Genomic DNA, 25,309 nt, shown 5'->3' with positions numbered 1-25,309 from the left:
TGGGCCCTCGCTGGCTTCAGCCTGGTCTTCTCAGGGGTCCACACGCAGCCCTCCCGGCTGTTCAAATGCCAGAGAAGGATGCTGTTAATGAATTTTTGTGTGTGTTAGTCGGTCAGTCATGTCTGACTCTTTGCGACCCCACGGACTGTAGCCTGCCAGGCTCCTCTGTCCATGGAATTCCCCAGGCAAGAATACTGGAGTGGATTGCCATTCCCTTCTCCAGAGGAACTTCCCAACCCAGGGATCGAACCTGGGTCTCCTGCATCACAGGCAGATTCTTTACCATTTGAGCTACAGGGAAGTCCTGTTTTAATGAATTCAAATGGTTTAAAATCAAATTTTAAATTTAGGAAACACATTTTAAAGATGCCAAGCTACTCATCTGCCCTATAGAGCCCCCCCACCCTCCGCCAGTCCTTCCCAGGCTGGGCGAGCGCCTCCCTTTCCCTCCAATCAGAGCAGATAATCAAGCCCCAGATGGCAGTCAGGCCCCTGGGTCTCAGACCTGCAGCCTGGAGGCCCTCCGCCGAGCACAAGCATCCTCCTCCTTGTAGGATGTGCCCCCAGAAGCCAGCTGAGGAGCTCAAGTTCGCACAGCTGCCAACGGCACAGGGCACCCCTTCCCCGCCCTGCCTAAGGTGGCCACAGGTGCTGAGACGGGCAGGGCGGCAGCAACTGAGGGGCAGACGCCCCGGGCCTGGAGGGGACCCCGCCCACTAGTGTTAATGGGACGTTTCTTGGTTTCAGGCACTGGGCTATGGATCTCATCTGATCTTTACAAAACCCTGGGAGGCAGGCTCTAGTTCAAGTCTCATTACAGAGGAGAGCAAGGCTCAGAGAAGTTAAGTGACTTGGCAACTGTCGCACAGCAGACAGCCAGCAGGCAAGGCCTGGACCGGCTGCAGAGCCCACGCTTTCAAATTCTGGGCCTTGAGCGTCTTCACAGACGACAGAGCCCAAGGCTCTAATGCGGGGGGCGGGGGGCTGCGATCAGGGGACACTGGGGCCAGGCTCCTCTGAGACTGTAGGCCTCAGCAAAGCAGCAGCGAGGCTCCCCTTTTGGAAGCTCCTGGGGTGGGTTTTAACAGGACCCCAGCCCCAGGGAGAGAACAGATGCTCAGAAAGAAAGAGGAGGAGGGTGGGAGGCCCCCCCACACCGAGGATGGCTTCTGCTTCAGAGCACAGCGCCCGCCAGGGTGTAAAATCGGGCTCTAAATTTTTCAGCAGTTGTGCTGGGCGGATGCGGGCAGGAAGGTGCCTCCGAGGCCAGGGTTCCTAGCAGGGCTCGAGGGGCCGCCCGCCAGCCCCCGAGGCCCCTCTGAGCTCCACTCCCTCCTCCACAATCATGAATAATTAAAGGCCCAATTAGGCTCTGGTCTAGTTTGCTGGTAATAAATGTGTGTGAAACCTGTTACACGCATTTTTCTTTAATTCTTTTACAGTGATTTCCTGGCGTGGCTGAAGATGGTGGAGCAAAGTGCATGGGGTCCCCGAGGGCCATCCTCCTGCCCTGGGCGGGGCGCCGAGGCCCCTCCCCAGCCCCTTCCAGAGGGCACAGCTCCAGGAAGCCCCCACCCTGCCCTCCTGATTTCCAGAGAGGGCCTGCTTTGCCGGAACCTGTGTGAGGGGCTGCAGATGTGCTGGGCCTGCGCTGAACTGGACAGACTGGGTGGGCTGCCGGGCCTCCAGTCCCCCCAAGGAGGGCCCGCCCCCAGGGCAGGCCCAGCGCCCCCCAGGGCAGGCCCCCGCGCCCCCCAGGGCAGGCCGCCACGCCCCTCCGACGCCCCCCGGGGCAGGCCCCCGTGCCCCTCCTCCACAGCCTGTGCTGCTCGGCTGATGGAGGAGTCACGGCTTTCCTGGGGCGTGTGGCGTATGTGTGTATAAGTGAGCACTCGTATGTGATGTGTGTATGACGTATGTATACGTGTGTGTCTGTGCGGTGCATGTGCGTGTATTTACGTGTGATGTGTGTAAGGTGTGTGTCCTTGTGAGGTGTGCATGTGACCGTGTGTATGTGTGTGGGGTGTGTGTATATGAGTGCGTTTATGAGTGTGTGCATTTCCATGTGGTGTCTATGTGTATTTGTGTGCAGTTGTACACATATGTATGTGTGTGCTGTGTGCGTGTGGTGAGCGAGGAGTCCTGAGGTGCCGCATGCCGTCTCCCTGGGGAGGGTGGAGATGGAGCAGAAGGGCTGCCCTCTGCCCCCGCTCCCAGGAGCTCCCGGGAAACCTGGCGCTCAGGTTCTGAGACCCCAGGCTCCCGTGTGGACTGACCCGGGAGGCGGGATGGCCGTGATCTGGGGCACCGGCCTCCGTGGGGGGCAGGGGATGCTGGCTGGGCTCAGAGCTGACGCCCCTGCCCGCCGGCTGCCAACCTTGGGATAGTCAGCCCGCCACCCTGGACCCAGATTCCATGCCTTGAAATGGGGTGAAACCCTCAGCAGCTTCACCGGCTCTTGTGAGGCGCAACTGAAAGAGCAGATTAAACCCACACGTGCTGCTCCCCGGGGGGTCACGAAGGTGATGACTTAATCCACTTTTGCAGCAGGAAGGCATCCACAGGAGCGATCACCTCCTGGCCATCACTCAGTCCAACCACCCAGAAGCAGGGAAAAGCCCCCACCGCGGCCCTGCTCCCGGGGGCACGGGAGCACTCCAGGTGTGGCTCGGGGAAAGCTCTGGTCCTCTGGACCCCAGGCTGTGGTCGTGAGCCCGAGACAGTGGTGTGGGAGAGAGGCCCGCACGCCCCCTCGCTCCGCACACGTGGCTCCGGGCAGAGATGCTCCCCCCACTCCAGGCAGCCCGGGGGAGTCTCCTCCGTCCCTCCCTCCCTCCATTTCATCCATTCACCAATATTCCCAGCGGGCCATGCTGGGGGAGAGCCAGGCCTCGGAGCTGGGAGGCACCCTGCAGGCTTGCCACGCCTTGCTGCCAGCTTGGGGGCACACACACACAGACACACACAGAGCCATGCGCCCCCAAGACTCACCTTCTCCAGTAGCTGCCTCAGCTGTTTCGTGCGGGCATCCCGTGAACACATGGTCTGCTGGGGGGCGACCACTGTGCAGATACACCTGCCCTCACTGTCCTGGGCAGAGCTGTACACCTGCCAGCTCTCCTCAGGGTTGGTGGGCAGCACCTGGGGGCAGGGGGCGAGGGAGAGGGAGGGAGAGAAAGTGAGACCATGGAACATCGCACCGGGCATGACCATTCACGCCCAGCCCCCAGGAAAGGGCAGAAAAAAAGCAGTCCAAAGACAGCTGCTGACCGCGGGGTGGGGGGCACATGGGGGAGGAACCCAGACGGTCTCCCATCAGGATCCCAGGGCTGGAAGGGAGTCTAATAGGCATGGCTCTTTCAAACATAGTTTTTAATTCAAGGGATTTTTAAACTTAGGGGATGGTTAGAGTTTTGGCGTCTGACCCAGCTGACAGGTTCGGTGGAAGGGAGGGGTGAGCAGAGGCTGTGAGCTGGGTGAGGAGCGAGGCAGGGAAGCAAGCGGCTGGTTGAGTCACAGCCGCACATAATTCAGAAATAAGATCTCCTCCCGTAAGGCCAGCAGGGGCGGCTGGTGCAGTCGCGCTCCGCTGCTCCCCGAAGCTGGGGAGGAACAGCCAGGATCCAGCTGCCTGTTAGCCCGGAGCTGGGATGACCCCAGGCCCCGGCCGTGTCCACCGCCTGCCTAGTGAAGGCCCCTGAGGGGACGCTGGGCTTCCACCCAACACAGGCTGCCGCCCACGAGCCATTTGGCAGATGTCGCCAAGTTGCTGGTGACACGCTGTGCAGGGGTCACACCCAGCCTCAGCCCTGAGGCGTGCCCAGCACCCTCACCACACCTGAGCTGCACACGGCTGCTGACACGCAGACATGGCTGGTGTCACCTTGCAGCCCAGCTCAGGTGGTCCCGACCGCCAGGTACCCGGGGTGGACACTACCGTCTGAAAACTCCCCCTGAGCACAGGTCTTGCAGCCTGCCGGGTGGCCGCAGGTCACCTCCCTTCTATTTTTAGCGTGGGGATGGGAAGAAGTTGGGTGGACGGAGTCCAGGGTACAAACATTGCATTTCATTCATTTCCAGCCCCAGGGGCACAGGACCCCGGGGCAGGAACGAAGTCATCAGCAAGGAGGCGGCTGCACGCAGTCCTCAGAAGGGCAGGTGAGGTGAACGGGTGCCGGTGGCAGAAGCGGTCACCCGGAGACCCCTTACAGCCCGGCGCCCTTCACAGCCGAGGGATCGAGCGCGAGAGGGGCGCGTGTCCTTCAGCTCTCCTTTCCGGAGGGGGAGCCGGCCTGGGGCGCGCCCCGTCCTCCGCCCGCCCGCTCCCGCCACCGCCTGAGTCCGCCGAGCCCAGGGGCGGCCCGCCGCTCGTCCCCTCCCCCAGGGCACCGAGAAGGGACGAGAAGCGCCTGGGGAGGCAGGGCGGGAGGGGGCGCGGAGGGCGAGGCGCGAGTCCCGCGGCTGCGCACCCCCCACCCCCGGGCCCCGACCGGCCCCTTTGCACCCTCCGCCGAGGGGACCCGGGGACCTCTGCCTGCGCTGGGGAGAAAGGCGCCTCCGGACTCCGAGGGCTGGAGCTCCTAGCCCGCCCGCCGGCCGCCCGGCCGCCCGGGCCCCACTCCGCCGGTCCAGTCCGGCTTTTGCCAAGTGGGGCGGGCTCAGCTCCGAGCCCAGACTGGACCCGGCCGGACGGGGGCCACCGCGTCTCCCACTGACTTGCTGAGTGACCTTGGACAAGTCCTCAAGACCCCTGCCTCAGTTTCCAAACCTTGTCAACAAGGGCATATTAGTTGAGTGTGGACTCCCAGCCTTTCGAGTCCCCGGCAGGTTCCCGGGAGGCCCCCGCGAGGGGACCGGACCGAGGCGGGAAGCGCCACACAAGAAGGGCCCGCGACCGGCGGAGTGGCCGAGGCTGCGGGCGCGGGGAGCAGGGTCGCCACCGCGGCGCGCAGGAGCCGCGCGGGCCCCGCGCGTGCCCTTGCCCCTGCGCCCTGCTCCCCGCGCGGCGCCCGCTCGCCCGGGGCTCGGGAGCGGGAGGGAGCTGGGAGGAGGCCCGGCAGGGCGGGCGGCGGGCGCACTTACGCCGGTGCTGCGATCGAGCGTCCCGCCGCTGGCCGCCGAGAGCTTGGTGGTGTTGAGGCCCACCAGCGAGGGCAGCGTCTGGGACATCCAGTTGGTGATCATGGCCATGGTGCTGAGCACAACCCCGATCTTGAGCAGCGGCACCGACATCGCGCCGGGAACGCCTCCTGCGCCCGCGCCGCGCTGGCGCCGGCTCCGCGCCCCGGGCAGCCTTCAGGCGGCGGGCACCGCGGCGGGCAGGGGCGCCCGGCCGTGTCCCCGCGCCCCCTCCGCCCTCCGCCGCCCGCCCGCCGCCGCCGCCGTCACCCCGCGCGCCCCGGCCATAGCCGCGCCGCTCCGGGCGCCCGGGAGAGTGGCCGCCTCGCCGCTGCCCGCCGTCCGCTGCCGCCCGCCCGCCCGCCGCCGGGAAGGGCCGCCGGCTCCGGCTCCGGCTCCGGCTCTGAGTGCCGCGCGAGCTGCGCGCGGGGGCCGCGGCCAGGAGGCGGGGACACGGCCGGGCGGCGGCCGACGCAATCTGCCCAGGAAATGGGTGGATTTTTCCTCTCCACTCCGGCTCCCCGCCGCCCCCTGGCTGCTGGCAGCGAGGTCTGCAGAGCCCCGTCGACCGCGAGGAAAGACAGACCACCGCCCCGCAAGTCATCAAAATCCGTCCTCAAACACGGCGGCCTCTGCGCACGGGCTGGGCGGGCCTCCGCTTTTCCATCCTCAAGGCCGCCGGCCAGCTAGGCCCGGGCACCGCTCTGAGACCCCACCCGCCGACCCACCCAGCCAGGTCTCTCTTAGCCCGGCTGCTGGGGACCTGCTAGGTGGTGGCTCCAGGCCCCCTCCAGCCCCGCAGGCCCCGAAGCCCAGCAGAAACCCAGACAGCCGAACTCGTGGCTCCAAACGCAGCTCCTGGTGGGGGTCTCCAGCCCCGGTGCTGGCGGAGAGGGCCAAGGGGAGCAGAGAGGCCCCTCTGGGAGTCCAGGGCAGCTGGGACCCTGCAGGCCTTTGCCGGCAGCCCTGGCACTGCCCAGTGCGGGCTCCCGGGTCAGCCTGTGAGGGGTGTGGGCATGCGGCGGCAGGGCAGGAGCTGGGCGTGGGTTGGGGGCTCAGGCCTCCGAGCGGGGTTGCCTACGCGGCCCCACCCCGGGGTGAGTGTGGTCCAGGTGGTGGGCCAGGGGCGCGTTTCCTCACTGGCTCCTCCTTGGGGTTGTGGGGTGGGGGCAGCTGGTGCCCAGGCAGAGGGGCAGAGGGGCACGGCAGGCTGGCACAACTCCCCAGCCCTTGGCAGCATCCATGCCAGGACATGTGAAGTCCCCTCTGAAGCACAAGCGTGACTGGGTCATACATCTTAACAGAGCTTTAGAGTTTGCAGGCAGCTTCTGACGGAAAAGAAAGGTGCTCCTCCGGGCCCCCAGCTAAGCCTCCCTGCCGTGTGGGGAGGACAGCGCCCCACACCACTGTCTGCGTGGAAATCGATCTCCCTTCCGGGCAGGCCAGAAGGGCGGACAGGGGCGGGAAGGGGCTGGCTTCCCGGGCCACCGAGGAGGGACACTGCCTTCCTGGGCTCCACTCTCTGCTCCCAGGGACAGAGGACTCTAACAGCCAGGACGGCCCTGGCCTGAGCGCGGGTGCGAGACCCATGAGCCAAAAGGGCGCCTTGGGCTTGTTTTTCTGCTTAAAGCCAGGATCTGAGGCAGCCTTCGGGTGGCAGGCAGAGAATTTCAAGAGTTGGGGAAGGGCGCCATCTCCCAGTGGCGGCGGGTACTGCAGGCTCTGCGGGCGTCCAGGCCGCCAGCGCAGCGGCCAGGTGAGGGGGCGCCGTCCCCCACACCCGCCTCCTTTCTCATTCAGTGAACTTTCAACACCGATTTAGGGCCACGAGCTGTGTCGACCCAAATCACTCACACCCCTCTTCCCGCTGCAGAAGGACATGCACCCCCGCTTTGTTGGGACCCTGCAGATCCCACCCGAGGCTGGTGTCTGCAAAACCCTGACGCGAGCTGTCGGGAAGCAGCAGGCTCTTATCACCTCCTGTGTGCATGACCCCGGATCAGAGCCGGGACGCGCGGTGCAGCCGCTGTAACCCCCAGCTCAGAAACACCACCAGCGCGGCGGGAGCAGACTCCCAGCACCGTGCAGGAACAAAAACCTCCCAACGGGCCAACCGACCAAGACAGGCAGCTCAGAGGGTTGCTCCGTGTTCAGATTCTGCAGCCAGACACCCTAGGTGTGGGCAGCCTGGGTTCTCTGCCCCTGACTGGTTGTGTGACCTCAGCCAAGGTAATTAGCCCTCCCATAACTCAGTTTCTCCATCTGTAAAGGGCATATTAGCAGGGTGTATGAGGCTTCAGTGAGTCAGCGCAAGAGCAGACGTGGCAGCCAGGAGGGTGCCCACCCTCGTCACGCCCGCTTTGCAGAAGACCCAGCGCTTGGAGGGGACCCTCAGTGGGGCAACTGACACATGGGCGTGGGATGAGCTGGGATTTGACGCCCCCAGACACCCCGCCGCCTCTCCTAAGAGCTGCTTTTAGCTAAAGACCACCCACAAGAGATGCCGTTGGTACAGACACACGAATACGGAGGAAGTGCTGCTGGATGTGGAAACAACTCCCAACACCCAGAGCTGTTCTAGGAAGGTGAGCGCCAAACGTGCAGACATAGAAAATGAAAAAGAAAAAAAAACCCTCTTCTGATCTTGAAGAACTTCTGATCTGATTTTGTGGCAGTAATGTCCCAGGGGATTTACAATGGGTACTCTAAATTAGAAGAGAGCCAGCCTGGCTGGGCTGTTCAGTGGAGGAAATGAAATCCAGGTCATTTGCTCCAATGGAGCCAAGTCCTGCTGGTATTAGACGCCCCCAGGGTTGAGGGGCCAGCCTGCCCCGCTCCCCCGGCCCGGGGCTCTCCCAGATGCACCAGAGGGCAGGCAATTAGGGCCAGCCAGGAGACCCGAAACCCCCTTATCATGTTTCTCCTGAGCCTGCAGTCCTGAAGGGGAGCCTGAGGCATCCATGGCATCCCCATAAGCATGGCTGACAAGAGTCCTTTAAAAAGCGCTGGGTCACTCACACCTGCTGTCAAATGGGGCCGCACCCTGGAATTCCTACAGCTCCCTGGGAACTCAGCAGACCCCCTGGAGCTCAGAGCACTGAGAGGGATGGGAGGAAAGCTGACTCACACCCACTGGACGCCCTTAAGTCCTGGCCACCATCTCATCACCGGTTAGCTCGCTATACAGAATCGGACAGACGCACTGCTCCCGCCTCCCCTCCCAGAGGCTGTGGACGCAGCTGGCTCCCCTGAGGGGACCCTGTACTGCTGCTCGGAGCCGCACCTGTGCTTCTGTAACCGACACCATGTGGCTCTCACCACTGGAAGGGTCAGGGCAGGTCACTCCCTTCTAATCCCCCACCCAGCTCCTCTCCAGTGTCCGGGATCTGTGATTCAGGAGGAGAGACGACCGCTTATAATGCATTTGGAAAGGGTCACGTGAGAAGCCTCAGCAAGTGTAATTTGATTTAGAAGCTACACAGCACTTCCAAAAGCACACTGAGGCTTGTTGAAGGATGGAGGCATACGGATTAAAGGCTCTGTGGCACTGGCCAACGCCGAGTGTTCTTCCTACACGGCTCTCCTTGGAGCCAGGGCTCACTTACATTTGCAGCCCTGAATAGCCGTCTTTGGACTAAGGAGCGGGTACCGCGCCCCAGACACCCTTACACGAAGCAAGTGACTCACAGAATCCTTACAGTTGCCCTCGGGATGGTGCCAAGGCAGCTCAGCTTAACAGAGGAGGCGTTTGGGGCTTAGAAAGATGACAAGACCTGCCCAAGGTCACATGAGGAGCCCCTCTCCCAGGGTCAGGCTCAAAGACACGGTCCGCCTCCGCCCCTCAGATGTCACGGTGTTTGGGGCCGTCTGAGACCACCAGCTGGGTGGCTGATGAACAGCGGACATTTCCTGCTTACAGTTCTGGAGCCGGATGTCCGAAATCAAAGCGCCACGTGGTCACGGTCCAGTGCGGGCCGCCTCCCCGCGTCCTCACGTGGCGGGAGGGGTGAGGGGCTCTCGAGCTTTGTCAGGAGGGGCCGATCCCAGTCAGGAGGGCAGAGCAACTCCTGAAGTCCCCATCTCCTTGTGCCATCACTTCTGGGGGTGAGTATCTCAACATATGCGATTTGGTGGGTGGTGGGGGGCGGGACACAAGCATTCAGACCGTGGCCCGAGCCACGTGACACCCCTCGAGGTGCAGGAGCACCGTGTCTTCGTGGCCACAGACACCTGCCAAGTGTGCCATTCCACGGGCACGACGCCCCGCTGTTCCTGCCAGAGCCCGGCTGGGCTCCGGGCAGCTAAGCCCGAGGGAGTGCGGGGAGCTCTGCCCGCTCCCCGGCCCCTGCGGGGCCTGCGGGCTGGGTCATCTGTCCTCACGCCAGCCCGTCCCAGCCTTGACCTTGGTGGGCTCCATGCAAAGGCACCGGCAGATGGGAAACTAGGATCCCCGGGCCTCCCGGCTCTGCAGGTGGGGACCGGCGTTACATAACACTGAACGCGCCCTCCCGCCTCCAAGCCTGTCCTCCTTATAAGGGGCATTCGGCAGGCAGGGTCCGGGTTGCAGACAGAGTCCCCCCAATGGCCGCGGGGTGAGGGAGCGTGTCGGGCAGGCGCCTCTGATCACCTCCCTTCCACGGACAGGAAACAGGCCCATGGGGCTCACGAGGACTTACAGGGCCCGGGGCCAGCCTCCCGTGCTCCAAGGCAGACCCCAGAGGACAGTGTGGAGGCCTTTCTGCTATTTAAGAACATCCGTATTTCCGTCAGCTATTTGCTTGTGGCTGGGGGTGGGGGCGCAGAGGAGGGGGAGAGAGAGAGAGAAGGGGAGGGGAGACAGGGGACAGCAGGGGCGCGGAGCCTCTCTGCTCTGTCCACCCTGCCTTCCTCCTGCTCTCCTGGGAGCTCTGGGGGCGGCAGGACCTGGCCTTCCGCTGCTGGAGGAGGCCACCCTCCCAGCAGCCGCGAGGGACCACCGTGGGGGACCACCATGGACTGTCCTTCCTCTGCTGCCTGCTCAAGCCCGCGTTCCCACTCTACCGTCAGGACACACAGCTTTTAGACCCCAAGCGGGGGCCACCTCCGCGAGGGCGAGCAGGGCTGTCGGCTGCCCTGGCTGCCCGCAGAGCCAGCCGCCCCAGGCCCACCCTGGGCTGCCCACAACCTCTGCTCCCGCTCAGGAAAGTCCCACGCTCCTTACAGACCCATCGCCTCAGGCCGTCGGCCCAGACGGGGATGGAAGCCACGGCCCCACCTTGTCTGAGGCCCCCCAGCAGAAGTGGGGCCAGGTCCCGAGAGAGGCCTGTGAGAGACGGGGGGCTCAGAGGGCGCCGGGGTCGGGGCTAGGCTCCGGGGCTGCAGACAACTCCGAGTCCCCCTTCCCAGGCAGGGCCCTGTCACACCTAGCTGAGGGCAGCCTGGCTTCTTCTAAGTAACTGACCCTGGCGTGAATTAGAGTGATGTCGTTGTGAGGACATCTAAGAGGCAACTCTGGGGTCCGCCTGGGAACACAGGAAACACCCCAGGATGTAACACTCGCTCGGAGCAGAGGACTCCCTGCAGGTGGATTCCAGAGGCTTCCACGCACGGCCTCTCCCGGGAGCATACGCCCCGCTCTGCACCCCTCACCAGCATCTCAGCCCAACCACAGTCCCTGCCTGTGGAGCCTGGACTTGGCTTCAGAAACCGTAGCCCCTCTGCTGACGGGTGGAGTTGGCCTGAGAAATCCCTCGAGCTGATTACAGGGGGACTCAGCCAGTGCCCTCTCCCCAGGGGCCACGCGCCACTGGCTCCGGCCGTGCAGAGTCGCCTGGCAAGGTTCAGGGGCTGCCCAGGGGCGGGGCGGGGCGGGGCGGGGCGCACGCCCACCCATCACCAAGTGGAAGTGTTCACAACCCTTTCTCAGGGTCCCACTGTGCTGTCAGATTTATAACCAGCTCACGGAGGGAAGAGTAAAGTCGTCTATAATATTTATGGACACACCTCTGTTCTTTCTTTGACCTTCAGTCCCTCAAAGCATCATGTGAAGCCAGTGGGGGTGACCTTCTCTCCAGAGCCCCCGTGAGGGCTGGGCGCGCCTGGGGACACCGGGGCTGGGGGGTTTAAGCTCCCGGAGGGTGTGCTCACTGTGCTGCATGGACCGAACACCCTAGACGAGCATCTCCAAGGTGAGCGTGCCCCCGAGACAGAGCCTGGGGCTTTGGCACCTTCCCTCCTCTGCCCTGGGCTCCTTGGTGGAGACGCTTCTTACTCACCCCCTCTTACTGACGGTCTGCTTTTAAATGCCGTGGCCTGAACGTCAGGAACACGCAGGCCAAGCCCCCACTGCTGAGACCTGGGCAAGGAGACAGGGAGCCCACGTCTTCTAAACGTCTCCATTGCACACTGCCAGCTGGCGTTTGTCCTGGGGTTTAACTGGGTGCAGGAGAAGGGGGGACCTGTAGGCAAGGAGGAGCCCCCTTCCTGCGGCTGTGCTGTGAAAGTGAAAAGTGAAGGTCGCTCAGTCGCATCTGACTCTTTGCAATCCCATGGACCACACAGTCCATGGAATTCTCCAGGCCAGAATACTGGAGTGGGGAGCCTTTCCCTTCTCAAGGGGATCTTCCCAACCGAGGGATCGAACCCAGGTCTCCCGCATTGCAGGCGGATTCTTTACCAGCTGAGCCCTCAGGGAAGTGCTGTCTTCCGCCCAAATTACAAATCATACCAAATGTAACAAACAGTGTGACCGGGTGTCGGGGCCGGTTCGGAGGTTCAGAGGGGACACACACTAAGAAGGGCCGTATCCTGTTTCTTACTCCCTGGAGCTCAGTCCCTGCGCAGACGCTCACAGAGTCGGGCAGTGCACGGCTCCCTGCGTGAAGCCTCCCTTTAGGCGGGAGAGAGCTGAGGTGATGACCAGTGCTCCCTCGAAGGCGCCCTCCCCTCCCGGGATGAAGGGCTTGCCGGCTCTCTCCAGCTCAGAGGCGGGAAGCAGCTGACCCCCGAGGGCCCTGGTTCACAAAGCTCCAGGTTCAGAGCGGGCTGAGCGCTGGGCCACACAGTTAGAGACCCGGCTTTCAAACCCTCTCCAAAGGCCACGGGAGCTGGCCTGACAGTGCCCCTCCTTGCTGGTTCTCAGCGATGCCATTTCCCTGCTCTTGTGTTTCTCTCTCTGTCATAACAAGAACATGAACTCGGGTGTCTGGCAGACTTGGGCCGCATCCAGGGTCTGTCACCTACGCGCTGGGCCACTGGGCAGGTGACTCACCGCCCGCGACCTGCCCCTCGGCCTCCTCATCTAGAGACTGCGGACAGTAGCCCAGGGCGCTGAGGCTTAGGCCCCGTGGTGGGGAGGGGCCGGCGCTCAGCGACACGCAGGGACATTAACCCTCACAATTGGTTCCCCCCTAGTGCCTTCAGCTCCCGGCCAAGTTTCTGACATGTAATCATCTGAAAAAATGAAGACGGTGCATCTCTCTGGTGCAGTTTCTATTCCCTTATCTGAGCCGCCCTGGGAGGGACCTCAGGCTGCTGCCCTGGGGGTGAAGCGTCTGCGGGGTGCCCCCAGAGCCGAGAACAGCTTCTGTCCCCACTGCCCCACCTGCAGCGGCATGCGTCTAATTGGGTTTAGCCAGTAATTAGTTTTGTATGACTTTACACCGGGTGTTAATACTGATTACAGGGCCCGATAACTCTGGTGATAAATACAACCCAAGGCAGAACATCACCTTTCTTTCCACTGGGGAAGGCTGGAGTCGGTGGGACGAGGGACACACTGCTTTCAGAGAGGAAGCAGCTGCCTCACGACAGGGATTTACAGCCCCGCCCCCGGGTGTCACAGAGGGTGTCCCAGGGCCTTTCTGCCCAGAGACGAGGGCACCTCCTGGGCAGCCTCTGGGCAGCCCCCGAGGCAGTTGCCAAGCTCGCTGCAGAGACGGAGTCAACTGCACGCATCCTGAGCCCAGCTGTCCTGAATCCCCTACCCCCTGGACCACTAACCCCAGCACAAGTGGACCAAAGAGTTGGGGAGTGAGGGCCTGGGGCAGGTGGACAGGACGTCAGTGGGATCGCTGAGCCCCGGCTCCAACTCAAGCAGGTGACAGAAATCATGCTTCTGTCTGAACGGACAGCTTTTTTCTTGTTTGGTTTGTTCAGGGCGGTGGGTTGGGGTCTTCAGTCTGGCTGGATATGAGGAGGAGAGAACAGGTTTGAAGAGAGAGGGTGCTGAGTGGTCAGCTCCACGTCGGCCCGGCTGAGACGCCTGCCTGCCGGCTCACAGGACCCATCCCCGCTGCCTGCCGGCTCACAGGACCCATCCCCCACCCCGCCCCGGGGACCACTCACGCCTCTTTTTGGATGCTGAGACCTGCACGCAGCTCCCCGGGCTCCGGACAAGCGTCACCAGTCACTCTGTAAAGCCTGGGGGCCCCCGAGGGCCCGGGGACGGCTGGCGCTCCGAGGTGCCCATGCGCCTTTCACAGCTGGAACCCCCACCCCAAGGGGTCAGGGTCTGTAATTCCGAAAGGCCACGCCCGGCCTGGGGACTAATGAAAAGGGATCCACTTCACCCCAGAGATAAAGCCAATCCTTCAACGCTCCTTTGCTGAGCGCCGAGGCTCTGGGCCCGTCTGCGTGCTGTGGCCTCTGTGTGCAGCGCCCCTCGCCCACCTGTGCCTCCCCATCTCCCTGCCTGGGCTCAGCAGGTGCAAATGGTATCCCTTCTCCAAAGCACGCTCAGCTCCCTCCACTCCGACCCCAGCGTCCTCGGGCCTCTCGAACAAGCCGGCTTGGCAGTGTCTCAGTCCCCCACTAAGCACCGTGGCCCGTGTGCCAGACGGCCAGGCCTGGACTCAGCATCGCCCGCCCAGGCGTGCCAGTGTCAAGCCTGACCAGCTGGTAGCAGAGAGCTGCACAAGCAGGAAAGGAGGACAGGACCGGAGGGGGGTTAGCAAGGGAGGCATCTTTGAGCCTCACCAGGCTTCATGCTCTTCTTTTAAAAGGGTGGACGTTCAGGCTGAAGCTCAGAGCCCTTCTCAAGATCACCAGAGAGTGGCTGGTGGGGCTGGGAGGGGAGGGGCAGCTCGGCCCAGGGTCACTGTCAAGAGCTGCCCTCCTCTTCTGGGCCATGTCACACGGGGGGGCCACGTGCTTCTTGCAAGGGAAGGTGAGCTGGGCTGGGGTGGGCAGGGTGCCTCCGCCAAGATGCAGATCCAGTTCTGCATTCTGCTGGGAAGCTCTGGTGGTGCTTCTCAAGGAGCTGCAAACGCCAGCCTCGTCCTAAAAACTACAGCACGAGACCCAGTCAAGCGTCTTTCCGTCTGGGGACAGAGTTCATCTGGGCCCACGAGCCTGGCGCGTAGTAGGCCATCGATCACTAGCTGGCGTTTGACTGAGTGGCTCATCGTAAGCGCGCTGTTGGGAGAACAGATGGCCCGACCATGTGCGCTCCACCCGCCCCCGCCCGTCTGCCTGAATCCTTCAAGCAGCGTCCGTGAAGTGCAGGTGACACCCACGTGGTTCTGACTTGTTCCCATTCGGACGGGCCCTAATCCATAAACACAGCGGCCCTGGAACCTCGTGTCCACATTCTTCAAAAGGCCCCTGAGACGGAGGGTGCGGCCGTGGGGGCAGCTTACTTGAAGCGGGAGAGGAAGAGGGGGTGGGGGAGACGGAGCCCACCCAGGCCGGTCACCACTGCCCTGCCTTCCTTGTCCCGAAGCCCAGAGGTGATCACCCATCACACGTGCAGGGACCATCGTTCCTGACGCCAGGCAGTGTGGCTTCCCAGAGTCGGATCCCTTTGGGATCAAGAAAGCAAGGGTCTTGGGTAGGGGTGTCTCCAAGGAGCTCTCAGACTCACAGCAGCCGTGTACCACACCTACCCCCAAACCCAGTCCCTGCCTTAGAGGTCTGACGAAGGAGAGAGGCGCCTGGCCTGACCCCAAAGAAGCCCACCTGGGTGGGACCAGGGCAGCCGGGGTCTCTGGAGCGGGTGGCCAAGCCAGCCACCGTCTGACAGCTTCACAGACGTGGACCAGTTAAAGTGATCTCTGCCAGTTGGGCCTCGGCTCTAAAATCCCATTACCATTAGGGATACTAGGCTTCTGACGGAAGATTCTCACAGCACAGACTCAGAGGCAGCCCGGAGGGTAGGGCCCTGCCCGTCAGCTGTGCTGAGGGAGGCATTCCCTTGAGGGATCCTACAGCTCCGCTTCGCAAACAGGAAGCTTCCAAAGAAAACAACATCATTTCCCTTCCTGGCCTGGAGGCCTCAGGGAGCTGACCAGGGTCCTGAAGGGATGGTGTGGCTGCAGGAGTGTGTGCAGGGGCTGGCCACACTCGGATGTCCATTACTGACAGCGTGGACGGGTGAGGGCTCTCGCCACCCAGACAAAGCTTCCAACCCAAGCTAGACCAAAAGTTTCTTCCAAGAACAGGGGATCTTTAAAAAGACTGATAAGTGAACCTTTGGAGGAGGGCTGGGAATGGAGACTCAGGGAGCCTGGAGGTGAGGAGGCCAGTAGGGCTTGAAGGGCCCGAGGGTGGTCACTTCCAGGGCACCCAGACCAGCCGTCTCCTCCCCGAGATGTCTAAATTAGGCACATGCTTCCTGGCTCCTTTCTGCCGTGTGTGCTCGTGTGTGTGGAGTGGGAGCGTGTGTGAGCGTGGGCACGTGCACTCAAACAGTGTCCACCCACAGAGCCCGAGTCTGCCCCTCGGCCAGGCCATCCCTGCAGCCAAGAAAACTCACCCGGAGACCGGGTGGACCCTCTCCAGGGGGCACGGCTGATTGCCTGCGGGGCACCAGCAGGGTCTCCCGCGGCTGGGGCTGGGGCTGGGGCCGCATGCACTTCCCACAGAGCCAGGGAGCCGGCAAGCGCTTCCCAGCGAAAACAAGGGCCGCTTATTCCAGAGCCTTCTCTCCTGTGATCCACCTCTCACCCTCTCTTCTCTCTTTTGTTTCCTCTTTTATTCTGGGAGGGAGGGAGGCGCAGAGGCAGGAGGGAAGAGAGGAGGGTTGGGGGCAGCTGGCGCCTGGGGCCAAGCTCCTGGCAGCACCCCCCCCAACCTCCCAGACTCGCAGCTGCAAAGGGCATCTCCCGGCTCAGACCGTGGCACAGTGGCACCGTGGAAAGGGCATTTTAATGTCACTCTGAGCGGCCTGGCTCCTGAAGCTGGCAGCCTCTTGCCAACACCCCGGTGCCAAAGTGACACCCAGCCCGGCACCCCAGACCCGCCAGCTGCCAAAGTGACACCCTGCCCGGCGCCCCAGACCCGCCAGCTCTCAGATGCATTTGAAAATGGAGAATGCCAGCCAGAGACAGGCTCTCTATTCATACATTGTTCAGGGATGGTCAGTCCACTTAAAATGCCCAGCGGTCCTCACACACGCTTGCCACTCACTTCATGCCGCGCATGTGGCCACAACCTCCCCCACTCAAACCTCCACATGGAGCCCACAATGCACCCCAGCCTCAGACACGGCGGCTTGCCCTCCCTGGTCTGGTCTCCCCGGCACCATGCCCACCGCCAGCTCGGGAGCCCCAAGGGCACCAACTGTAGCCAGAGGCAGGGATGCAGGGGCGGGAGTTGGGTCACATCCACCTCCGAGCTCGCCGAGCTCAGACCGCCTGCTCCGTCTTCCTCCCGGATGACAATAGCTGCCAAACGGCCCCCTCCACTGCCCTTTGAACTTCTCAGCAGGGAGTGGGCAGCCAGGGCGCCCAGGAGGAAGGGGTCAGGGCCGAGGGTCCTGGGGGACACAGCAGCAGTCTGGGGCCAGCCTGCACCCCTTCCTGCACGCCGGGTGCAGCTGGTCCCCTCCCCAATCCCGCGGCCGCGCCCGGGCCAGGGGGGCGCCGGGCTGTGCGGAGCGGCTCCCCGACTTTGCCGGGCCCCGGGCCGGGCGGGCGCCTCGCACGCAGGGAGGAAAATGGCGTTGGATGCACGTACTTGGGTGAGTTCGGTGCCCATCAGGACGAGGAACAGGAGGCTGAGGAGCTTCCGGGCCGGTTGCATGTCTCGAGGCCGCCTCCGACGTCCTGGCGTGCGGGGAGCCCTGGGTGCTCGGCGGCAGGCGGCTGCGTGGACGCGGACGCGTTCCCGGTCTGCGGGCTCCGCGGCGGCGCCCGGCCGTGTCCCCGCGCCTTCAGCACCCGGAGCAGGCGGCGCGCGGGGTCTGCTGCGCGGAGCCTCCGCTCTGCATCTCCGGCGCGTCGAGCGGCTCCGCGGTCGCCGGGCGGGGCGGGCCGCCCCTCCGCCCCTCCTCGGCCCCTCCTCCTGACGGCCCCGCGCCCGCAGAGCTCGGGCGCGCGGCTGGGCGGCCCGGGTGCCAAAAGTTTGCGGGGAAGGGGCGGGGGCGGGGAGGCGCAGGGGGACCCGCGCGCCACGCTCACGCGCGGGGGTGGGGAGGGCGGCGGCGGGGAAGTCGGGACAGGATGTGACATCAAGCAGGCGGGAGAAATTTAACTGGAAGGGAAAACTCCACCCTGGCTGGCCCAGCGGCGTGGCTCTAGGCCCCTGGCCTCTGGGATCCGGGCCCCCCTGGACTCAAAGAGTGGACGCAGAGCAGGGAGGGGCGCAGGCCGAGGATGGAAAGGCTGGCCATCTCCCGGAGGTGTCCTTGGAGGCCACTCCTCGGTGAGATAAACTGAGGCTCTGAGCCGGGAGGGGGATGGACTCAGAGCTCGAGATGGGTCCCGTACTCCTCGCAGGTCTCCTTCCTGTCCTTCCGGGGTGCCTAGCAAGAGATCAAAGAGGGAGCAGATGGCGCCCTCAGGGGCTTCTGCCCCACGTGGGCCTCTTGGCTGAGGGTCTGTCCTTGTATTCCTGGATCATATGCATACATGGGGGTGGGCGTGCACAGGCGTGTGTGTCCCCACTGGGTGTGTGCACGTGTGCTCAGAAGGAAACAGACCCGACTTTGCCTCCCCAGGATGCCTTCGCTGAATCAGGAGCCTGGGAGAGCTCGGTGGGCCTCCAGACCCCGGAGCAGGCCCGCTGTCCTACCCAGAGGCGTGGACTCACCCTCCAGCTGGGAGGAGATGCGCTTTCTTCCTTGCCCCTCTGTGTCAGCCCCACGCTCTCCTTTCCCATGCACTCCCAGCCCAGACCCAAGTCTTAGACCCCACAGTCTCCATCATATGCCCCATTTGAGGCGAGACGTCCCTAAGCACCGCTGTTTTCTGAGAAGCTACACTGGTAATAGGTATTAAGAAACCTCCCTCTTATCTCTTTCTCAGTGTTTAGTCTTTGGAAAGTAAACTCTGTGAAGGAAATATCTACCAGCCGTTAATCATAGAATGCAGAGCGCCAAGGGGTGGAGCAGTCCGGGCCTCTTACATCACAGGTGGGGAAGCTGGAGCCTGGGGGCGTAACTCACACGGGATCCCCAGAGCGGGAGGCCCGGGAGCAAGACTGTTGTTTCTCAGTCGCTCAGTCGTGTCCATCTCCTTGTGACCCCATGCACTGCAACGCACTAGGCTTCCCTGTCCTTCACTATCTCTTGAGTTGGCTCAAACTCATGCCCATTGAGTCAGTGATGCTATCTAACATCTTATTCTCTGCCACCCCCTTCTCCTCCCACCTTCAATCTTTCCCAGCGTCAGGGTCTTCTCCAATGAGTTGACTCTTCACATCAGGTGGCCAAAGTATTGGAGCTTCAGCTTTAGCATCAGTCCTTCCAATGAGTATTCAGCATTGATTTCCTTTAGGATCGACTGGTTTGATCTTGCAGTCCACAGGACTCTTTAAGAGTCTTCTCCAGCACCACAATTTGAAAGTATCCATTCTTTGGTGCTCAGCCCTCTTTATGGCCCAACTCGCACATCGTCCCTGACTCCTGGAAAAACCATAGCTTTGACTAGACGGACCTTTGTCTGCAAGGTGACGTTGCAGATCAAGGATCCGTGCACGCAAAGTTGCTTCACTTATGTCTGACTCTTTGTGACTCCATGGACTGTAGCCCACCAGCTCCTCTGTCCGTGGAATTCTCTAAGCAAGAATACTGCAGTGGAAATATATATTTTACTATATTCAGTTTTTACAGGTAAAATGATCCTGTGATATACCAAAACCATCGGATTGTATACTCTAAGTGGGTGAATTGTGTGGTTTGTGAATTATATCTTAAGAAAGTTGTTTTAAAGAGTTACACAGACTCGTTATTTTTATTGCTTGAAAAGCTAACACAGAAAGAAGAACATAGCAGGAGAGACAGAAGCCTGGGGCCCAGGACGCGCGGGGCTGGGGCCAGGTGGGGGTGATGCAGACGTTCCTGTGCGTGCGGAGGAAGTACTGGGAACAAGTGTTGGGTCTTGTCCCCTAAAACCAAATCTGACTTCTGGCCATGGGGGTCACCCTTCCGTGCCCACGTGTTCTGCAGGGGCATCAATGAGGCGGCCCCTACCCCAGCTGCCAACAGTGAGAGAGCCGTGGCCTCAGGAAGCACCCAGGACGTGCCAGGCCCACAGACCGAAGGCAGAGGACAGATGAGCAGAGCTGATGTCACCCCCACGCGCTTTGCAACTTGGAAATCCTAGCTTGTCCTTGAACCTGACAGGCTGGGAAGACGAAATCAAACTGAAATGTTGCTAAGTAAAAGCTCATTTATCTTCACGGCACGAGCTAGGATCTCCTGGAAGAACCCTGTGATACGGAGGAAGGAAGCATCTCTGCATTTCAGGGCTTGGTTTGCATCATCAGGGTTTATCATATTCTTATTCCCTCCTGCAAACCGAGTCCCCTTACAGTCGGGGCTTGTTCTCGTCCAGTGCCCACCCCGGCGCCCCCAGCAGCCCTTCCTCAGTTCTCTGCTCCCGACCACGGCTTTGGGGTTGGCCAAAGCTGGGCTGAAAGGTGGCCACAGCTCTGCTGACCAGCTTAGATTCCAGTCTTCTCACCCAGCGACTTTCCCGCCTGGCAGCCCGTGAAGCCCCCAGAGCAGCGGCTGCAGGTAGAGTCAGGCTGGGGGCTCTGTCTCTGTGTCTGGCAGTCGGAGCAGCCTCTTGCCTGCTTGTGCCAGCCCTGAGCCCCTTCAGCTGGTGCAGCAGGTCCCAGGCACCCCCTCTCCTGCCGTTCATCCTGATGGAACTCGGGCCTGAGCTCAGAAGGAACTGACTTCCCGCCGAGACTCCTCAGGACGCCGCCACATCGATGGGGCTCTCGCTCCTTTAAGACAGGCCTCCTCCTCCCTCTGCCAGGCTCCTTAGAAGGTGACAGAGTGGTTGCCTAGGCAACGGCACTGCCTCTCCCCCCTCCTCCCTGCAAATTTCCTAGCAGGTGGGGCCCAGCCCACGCAAGCTGTCCAGCCTCCGTGCTCAGAGCTGTGGGCTGTCTGCTGCCCCTTCGTCCCCCCCATCCAGACCTCCACCCTCCCTTCTCAGCCTCCCTGGGTGCCCACTGTCCTTGTTGAACTGACCCTCACGGATGGCAGGTGTTGATCGAGACCTACTGTGTGACAGGCCTGTTCAGACAGGGCTGGTCTCTGGCTGCAGACACCAGCGGGCACTCACTGGTTAGCCCTTGGACCGGGTGGCTGGCTTCTAATATTGGGAAGTCGTCTGGGCAGGAGAGGTAGCCGGTCCTGGATGCGAGGCAGTGTCAGGGTGGAAGTGGGGAGCACGCAGATGACCCCTTTCTCATCCCTGCGGTGTGCCCAGCTGTGCCGGGGCTTATATGGCTCCTCAGGAAGCCCCAGGCCTTGTGGGAGGTGACGGTCACTCTGCCGCTGACCATCCAGGAGCCAGTGGCACTAAGACCCCCACTCCCTTGGCTGCAGCCCCGGCTATGCCCCCCGCCCCTGCCTCCCCTCCCCTCTGCCCAGCTGGGCTTCGGGGAACCATCCTTGGAGCCACTCTCGGCCCTCAGCCTCCTGCCTGTCCCCATCCTGCCTGCTCCGGGACGGCTCCTGGGACTATTCGGACAGTTCTCGTGAATTCGTGACCTCCCCCCAAGGGTGCCTGGCGCTCTCAGGGGTCCTGCCTCAGCCCCTCTCCAGCTCAGACTCTCCCACCTGCTCTCACCAGCGTGGTCCCCTCCTCACACAGACTTCACTGCGCGTGGGGCTCCCACCTGGAGGTCCACGTCCGGGGTGAGGCTTGCTCTGTCCGGGGGATGGTCTGCCTCCAGCCCCGCCCTTCCCCTGCCATTCCCACGGGCACCGAAGGGCGGCCATGTGCTCCCACTTACTGAGGGCGCCCTTTCCCTTTCTTCCCTCCCGCATCGCCCCCCTCTTGGTCCCCTTCACAGAAACAGGCTCTTCACTCCCTGTGTCCTGGTCTCTCCTGGCCCCCAGCTCAGGGCGCCAAACCCAGCTGCTTAACGAGGGCTTTCATCTCATGTGGAGACGTCAGCGGCACCCCAGAGTGGTTGGTGCTCCGCCCCCCGGATCCCACCCTCCCTCCGGACCTGCCGCCCACTCCCCGTGGCCCTCACCGGGCCCTCTGTGGTCCTCCCCATCTTCCTGCCTCCCGAAGGTCTCTGCCGGGTGCTTGCTCCAGGCCATGGCAACAACCACACATCTGTGACACCCTCAGACTCCTCCTTGAACCCCGGACTGGAAGCCGGCTCCCAGCCTGACAGCTCCCCGGCTGCTTAGTGAGAGTGGCCCTGACACAGCTCTGGGGGCCCCGAACGTCCCAGCCCACAGTCTCCCCTGTTCCTGGGAGCAGCAGCCGCGCCCCGTTCCTGCCGCTCAGACTAACTTGCCAGGAGCGATGCAGGCCTCGCCCCCGTGGGCTCCAGGGTCCTTCCTGGCTTTCAGTTGCTGGTGGTTGGTGGCCTGAGCTCCTTGGCTTGTAGCCCCATCGTCTCTGAGGCCCGCATCCTCACTCTCTCTGCTCTGTCTTCACCTCCCCTTCCCCTCTGTGGCTGCGAATCTCCCCTGGGTCCCTCCTTCAGGGACACACTGCATCACGGGCCACCTGGATAGTCCAGAATGTCTCCCTGCGGCAAGATCCTTACCTTGATCCCAGTTCCAAAACACCTTTTCCGTATGAAGTAACGTGGGCAGGGATGGTTAGGGCGTGGATGTCTTATGCAGCCTAGAGCAGGGACAGAAAACAAGCGAATGAAAAGCTGGGTAAATGTTGCCTGTGGTGGGTGCTGTGGGGGTAAGGGCCAGGATGCTCTGGGGAGGGCCTTTGGGAGGGAGGCGGCCAGACAAGCCCCCTGAGGAGCCCGTGGGGTGGGAGACAGCATCCGGTGGTGGCTTTGGGGGAGGGGAGAGACGTCAGGCGGGGGACAGAGGGAGCGGGGACTGGAGATGGACCGCAGGGGCGGGAGCTGGCAGGACCGTGCCCGCCGCGGAGATGCTTTTAGAGTCTGTTCTGACGGGGCGGCCAGGCTTGGGGGCCGGGAGGTGACCGGGTCTGGGTGCATTTGGAGAGCTCTGCCCCCCTGTGGAGGAGGGAGGTGGGTGGGGGTCAAAGTGGGACCCCCGAGGCTGTTGCCCTGGGCTGGCTAAAGGATCGCCTGCCGATGACTGGGCTTGGCTGAAGGGGACGCGTAAGGCATGGATGGACGCGTGGATGGACAGGACCTGCTGACCGCTGGGTGTGGGGCTGGGGAGCCAAGGGTGGTTTAGGAGCTGGCTTGGGGCTCTGGGTGAGAGGCCTGGGAGGAGATGCTGGGTGTGGGGGGCGCTGAGTCGGAGGCTGGGGTGGGCTGCCCCGGGGTCCGATGGGCAGAGGAGACAGGGCTGCTGGGACAAGCAGAGGGAACCGGGGTGAAGCCAGATGGGCGGTCCCCTCCCCGAGGCCAGGGCGCGCTGCTGCTGCTGTGGGGTTGGGTCTAGCTCAGTGCCCCTGCTCCTCACCTGACCGTCCTGCCAGGCCCCTAGCCCGGGCCTGCCTGGCTCCCGTGGAGGGGTTCCCACCCTGGTAGCCCACCCAGCGCCCAGCTTTCCTCCTGGTCAGAGAAGAGCCGGGGGCAGTGCAGTTGTTAAAGCCGCTGTGCTTCACTGTCCTGGGGCCGCGTGCATTGAAGTGCGTTTTCACTGTATCCTTATCTGTCCTGAATATTCATTGGAAGGAGTGATGCTGTTGGGGAGACAGTGGAAACAGTGTCAGACTTTATTTTTTTGGGCTCCAAAATCACTGCAGATGGTGACTGCAGCCATGAAATTAAAAGACGCTTACTCCTTGGAAGGAAAGTTATGACCAACCTAGACAGCATATTAAAAAGCAGAGACATTACTTTGCCAACAAAGGTCCATCTAGTCAAGGCTATGGTTTTTCCAGTGGTCATGTATGGATGTGAGAGTTGGACTGTGAAGAAAGCTGAGCGCCGAAGAATTGATGCTTTTGAACTGTGGTGTTGGAGAAGACTCTTGAGAGTCCTTTGGACTGCAAGGAGATCCAACCAGTCATCCTAAAGGAGATCAGTCCTGAATATTCACTGGAAGGACTGATGCTGAAGCTGAAACTCCAGTACTTTGGGCACTTGATGCGAAGAGCTGACTCATTTGAAAAGACCCTGATGCTGGGAAAGATTGAAGGCAGGAGGAGAAGGGGACGACAGAGGATGAGATGGTTGGATTGCATCACTGAGTCGATGGACATGAGTTTGAGTGAACTCTGGGAGTTGGTGATAGACAGGGAGGCCTGGCGTGCTGCGATTCATGGGGTCACAAAGATTCCGAGATGACTGAGCGACTGAACGGAACTGAACTGAACTGACGTTGAAGCTGATGCTCTAATACTTTGGCCACGTGATGCGAAGACCTGACTCACTGGAAAAGACCCTGATGCTGGGAAAGATTGAAGGCAGGAGGAGAAGGGGACGACAGAGGATGAGATGGATGTGATCACCAACTCAATGGGCATGAGTTTGAGTAAACTCCAGGAATTGGTGATGGACAGGGAGGCCTGGTGTGCTGCAGTCCATGGGGTCGAAAAGAGTTGGACACGACTGAGCGACTGAACTGAGCTGAACTGACGTTTAAGCCGCGCTCCTTCCACCTTTTCAGTGGGAGGAAACTGAGTCTGCAGACGCCCAGCACGGCCCCAGGTGCCTGCAGAGCTTCCCGGCGCGGCTCCGCCTCCTGACCCTCTTGTCCCCCACACTGCCCTGCTGGGATCCGGTCAGCACCTTCCTGCACTCCCTCCAAACACTGGCGATGTCCTTCCCAACTCCACCCTTGCGTCCAGGAGCCATCGGGACACAAGGAGGCCCAAGAGCTGCTGCTTGCCAAGCAGTGAGCACAGGCCAGACTGGGGCAACTCACTGTTGTTGTCTGCTGCTGTGGCCTCGTTTCACACGTGGGGAGACTGAGGCAGGAAACGGGATCACTGCCTCAAAGCCAGGACCCTCAGGATCCAGAGTTTGCCCCCGCTGCCTGGCTGCCCCGCGTCCGTGTCTGCAGAGACACTCTCAGACACACTCTCGAATCTGCAGCTTCACCTGATTGTTTGGCTCCCCCGGGTGCAATTTGAGAACAAAGACAGCAAAGGAAGCAAGCAGGCCGGCGAAGCTCGTGATTTAGAGAAACAAGGCACCTCCGCTTCCGTGGGCTCTCCCACCAGCACTTGGTCAGCAATGATACCAAACTGAGACTGTCTGAAGCTCAGCGCCTGACTGCTGTCTAGGGAAGGTCTTCCCAGGGGACTTCTGGCCATGGTGATGCGCGGAGGCCAAGCGGGCAGCTAACGCCTTGACCTCTGGGACCACTTCCAAAAGCCTTTGTTTCTCGTAAGAAAGCAGGGCTGCCAGAAGTCGTGGTGGGAACTGAGATGGAACGGGGGTGCTTTCGGGGCTTGCCAGGTGCTGGCCCCGGCGCGCGGCTCATCAGGGCTTCCGGTGCCCGTCTGTGTCCTGAGTGACGGATCCCCGGCACCAGCATCGCCTTTTCCTGGGGCTTGCCCGGAGGGCACAGCTTGGAGAAGTGGGACAGGGCGACCCCCTGAGCCCCAAGGTGAGGGTCGCGCGTCCGTGCTCCTGTGCGGACAGGGCAAGCGACTGTCTCAGCCCCAAGGAGAGACTGGGCCGCTTCTTTTCCAGTCTGCAGGCGCTGACGTCGCTGTTTCCATCTCCAATAACTAGACCCTCCAGGAAACGGTGCAGTGGGGCCCTGAGAGCAGGAATCCCCGCCTCATTCCCAGCGTATGGGGAAACCTCCACCACCTCTGAGCAGGACGTGGGCGTAGATTTCACATACCCACCCCGTATTGCTCTATCTGAGGTCCCTGAGAGTTTTGTTATGATTGGATCT

At 62.1% G+C, this 25,309-nt stretch overlaps 1 protein-coding gene across 2 annotated transcripts in view; it reads right to left on the bottom strand.

The window, feature by feature from the left end:
• Positions 1 to 17,357, bottom strand: part of OLFM1 (olfactomedin 1) — a 38,549-nt gene extending 21,192 nt beyond the window's left edge. The window contains exons 1-2 of one of the 2 annotated variants that reach the window (XM_019971180.2): positions 17,053 to 17,357; positions 2,992 to 3,141 (exon numbers count right to left, since the gene is read on the bottom strand). In XM_019971180.2, the coding sequence (XP_019826739.1) occupies positions 2,992 to 3,141; positions 17,053 to 17,118 (216 nt within the window). In that variant the 5' untranslated portion in view covers positions 17,119 to 17,357. Of the gene's footprint in view, positions 1 to 2,991; positions 3,142 to 5,082; positions 5,313 to 17,052 lie in introns of those variants that run through there. The other variant, XM_070799670.1, reaches the window with a different exon arrangement.
• Positions 17,358 to 25,309: the final 7,952 nt, after the last annotated feature.

This window comes from Bos indicus, chromosome 11 (genome assembly GCF_029378745.1).
Source record: "Bos indicus isolate NIAB-ARS_2022 breed Sahiwal x Tharparkar chromosome 11, NIAB-ARS_B.indTharparkar_mat_pri_1.0, whole genome shotgun sequence".
NCBI classification, from domain to species: Eukaryota; Metazoa; Chordata; class Mammalia; order Artiodactyla; family Bovidae; genus Bos; species Bos indicus.
The sequence above is the reverse complement of the archived record's forward strand: the minus strand, read 5'-3'. Positions and strand labels throughout refer to the sequence as shown.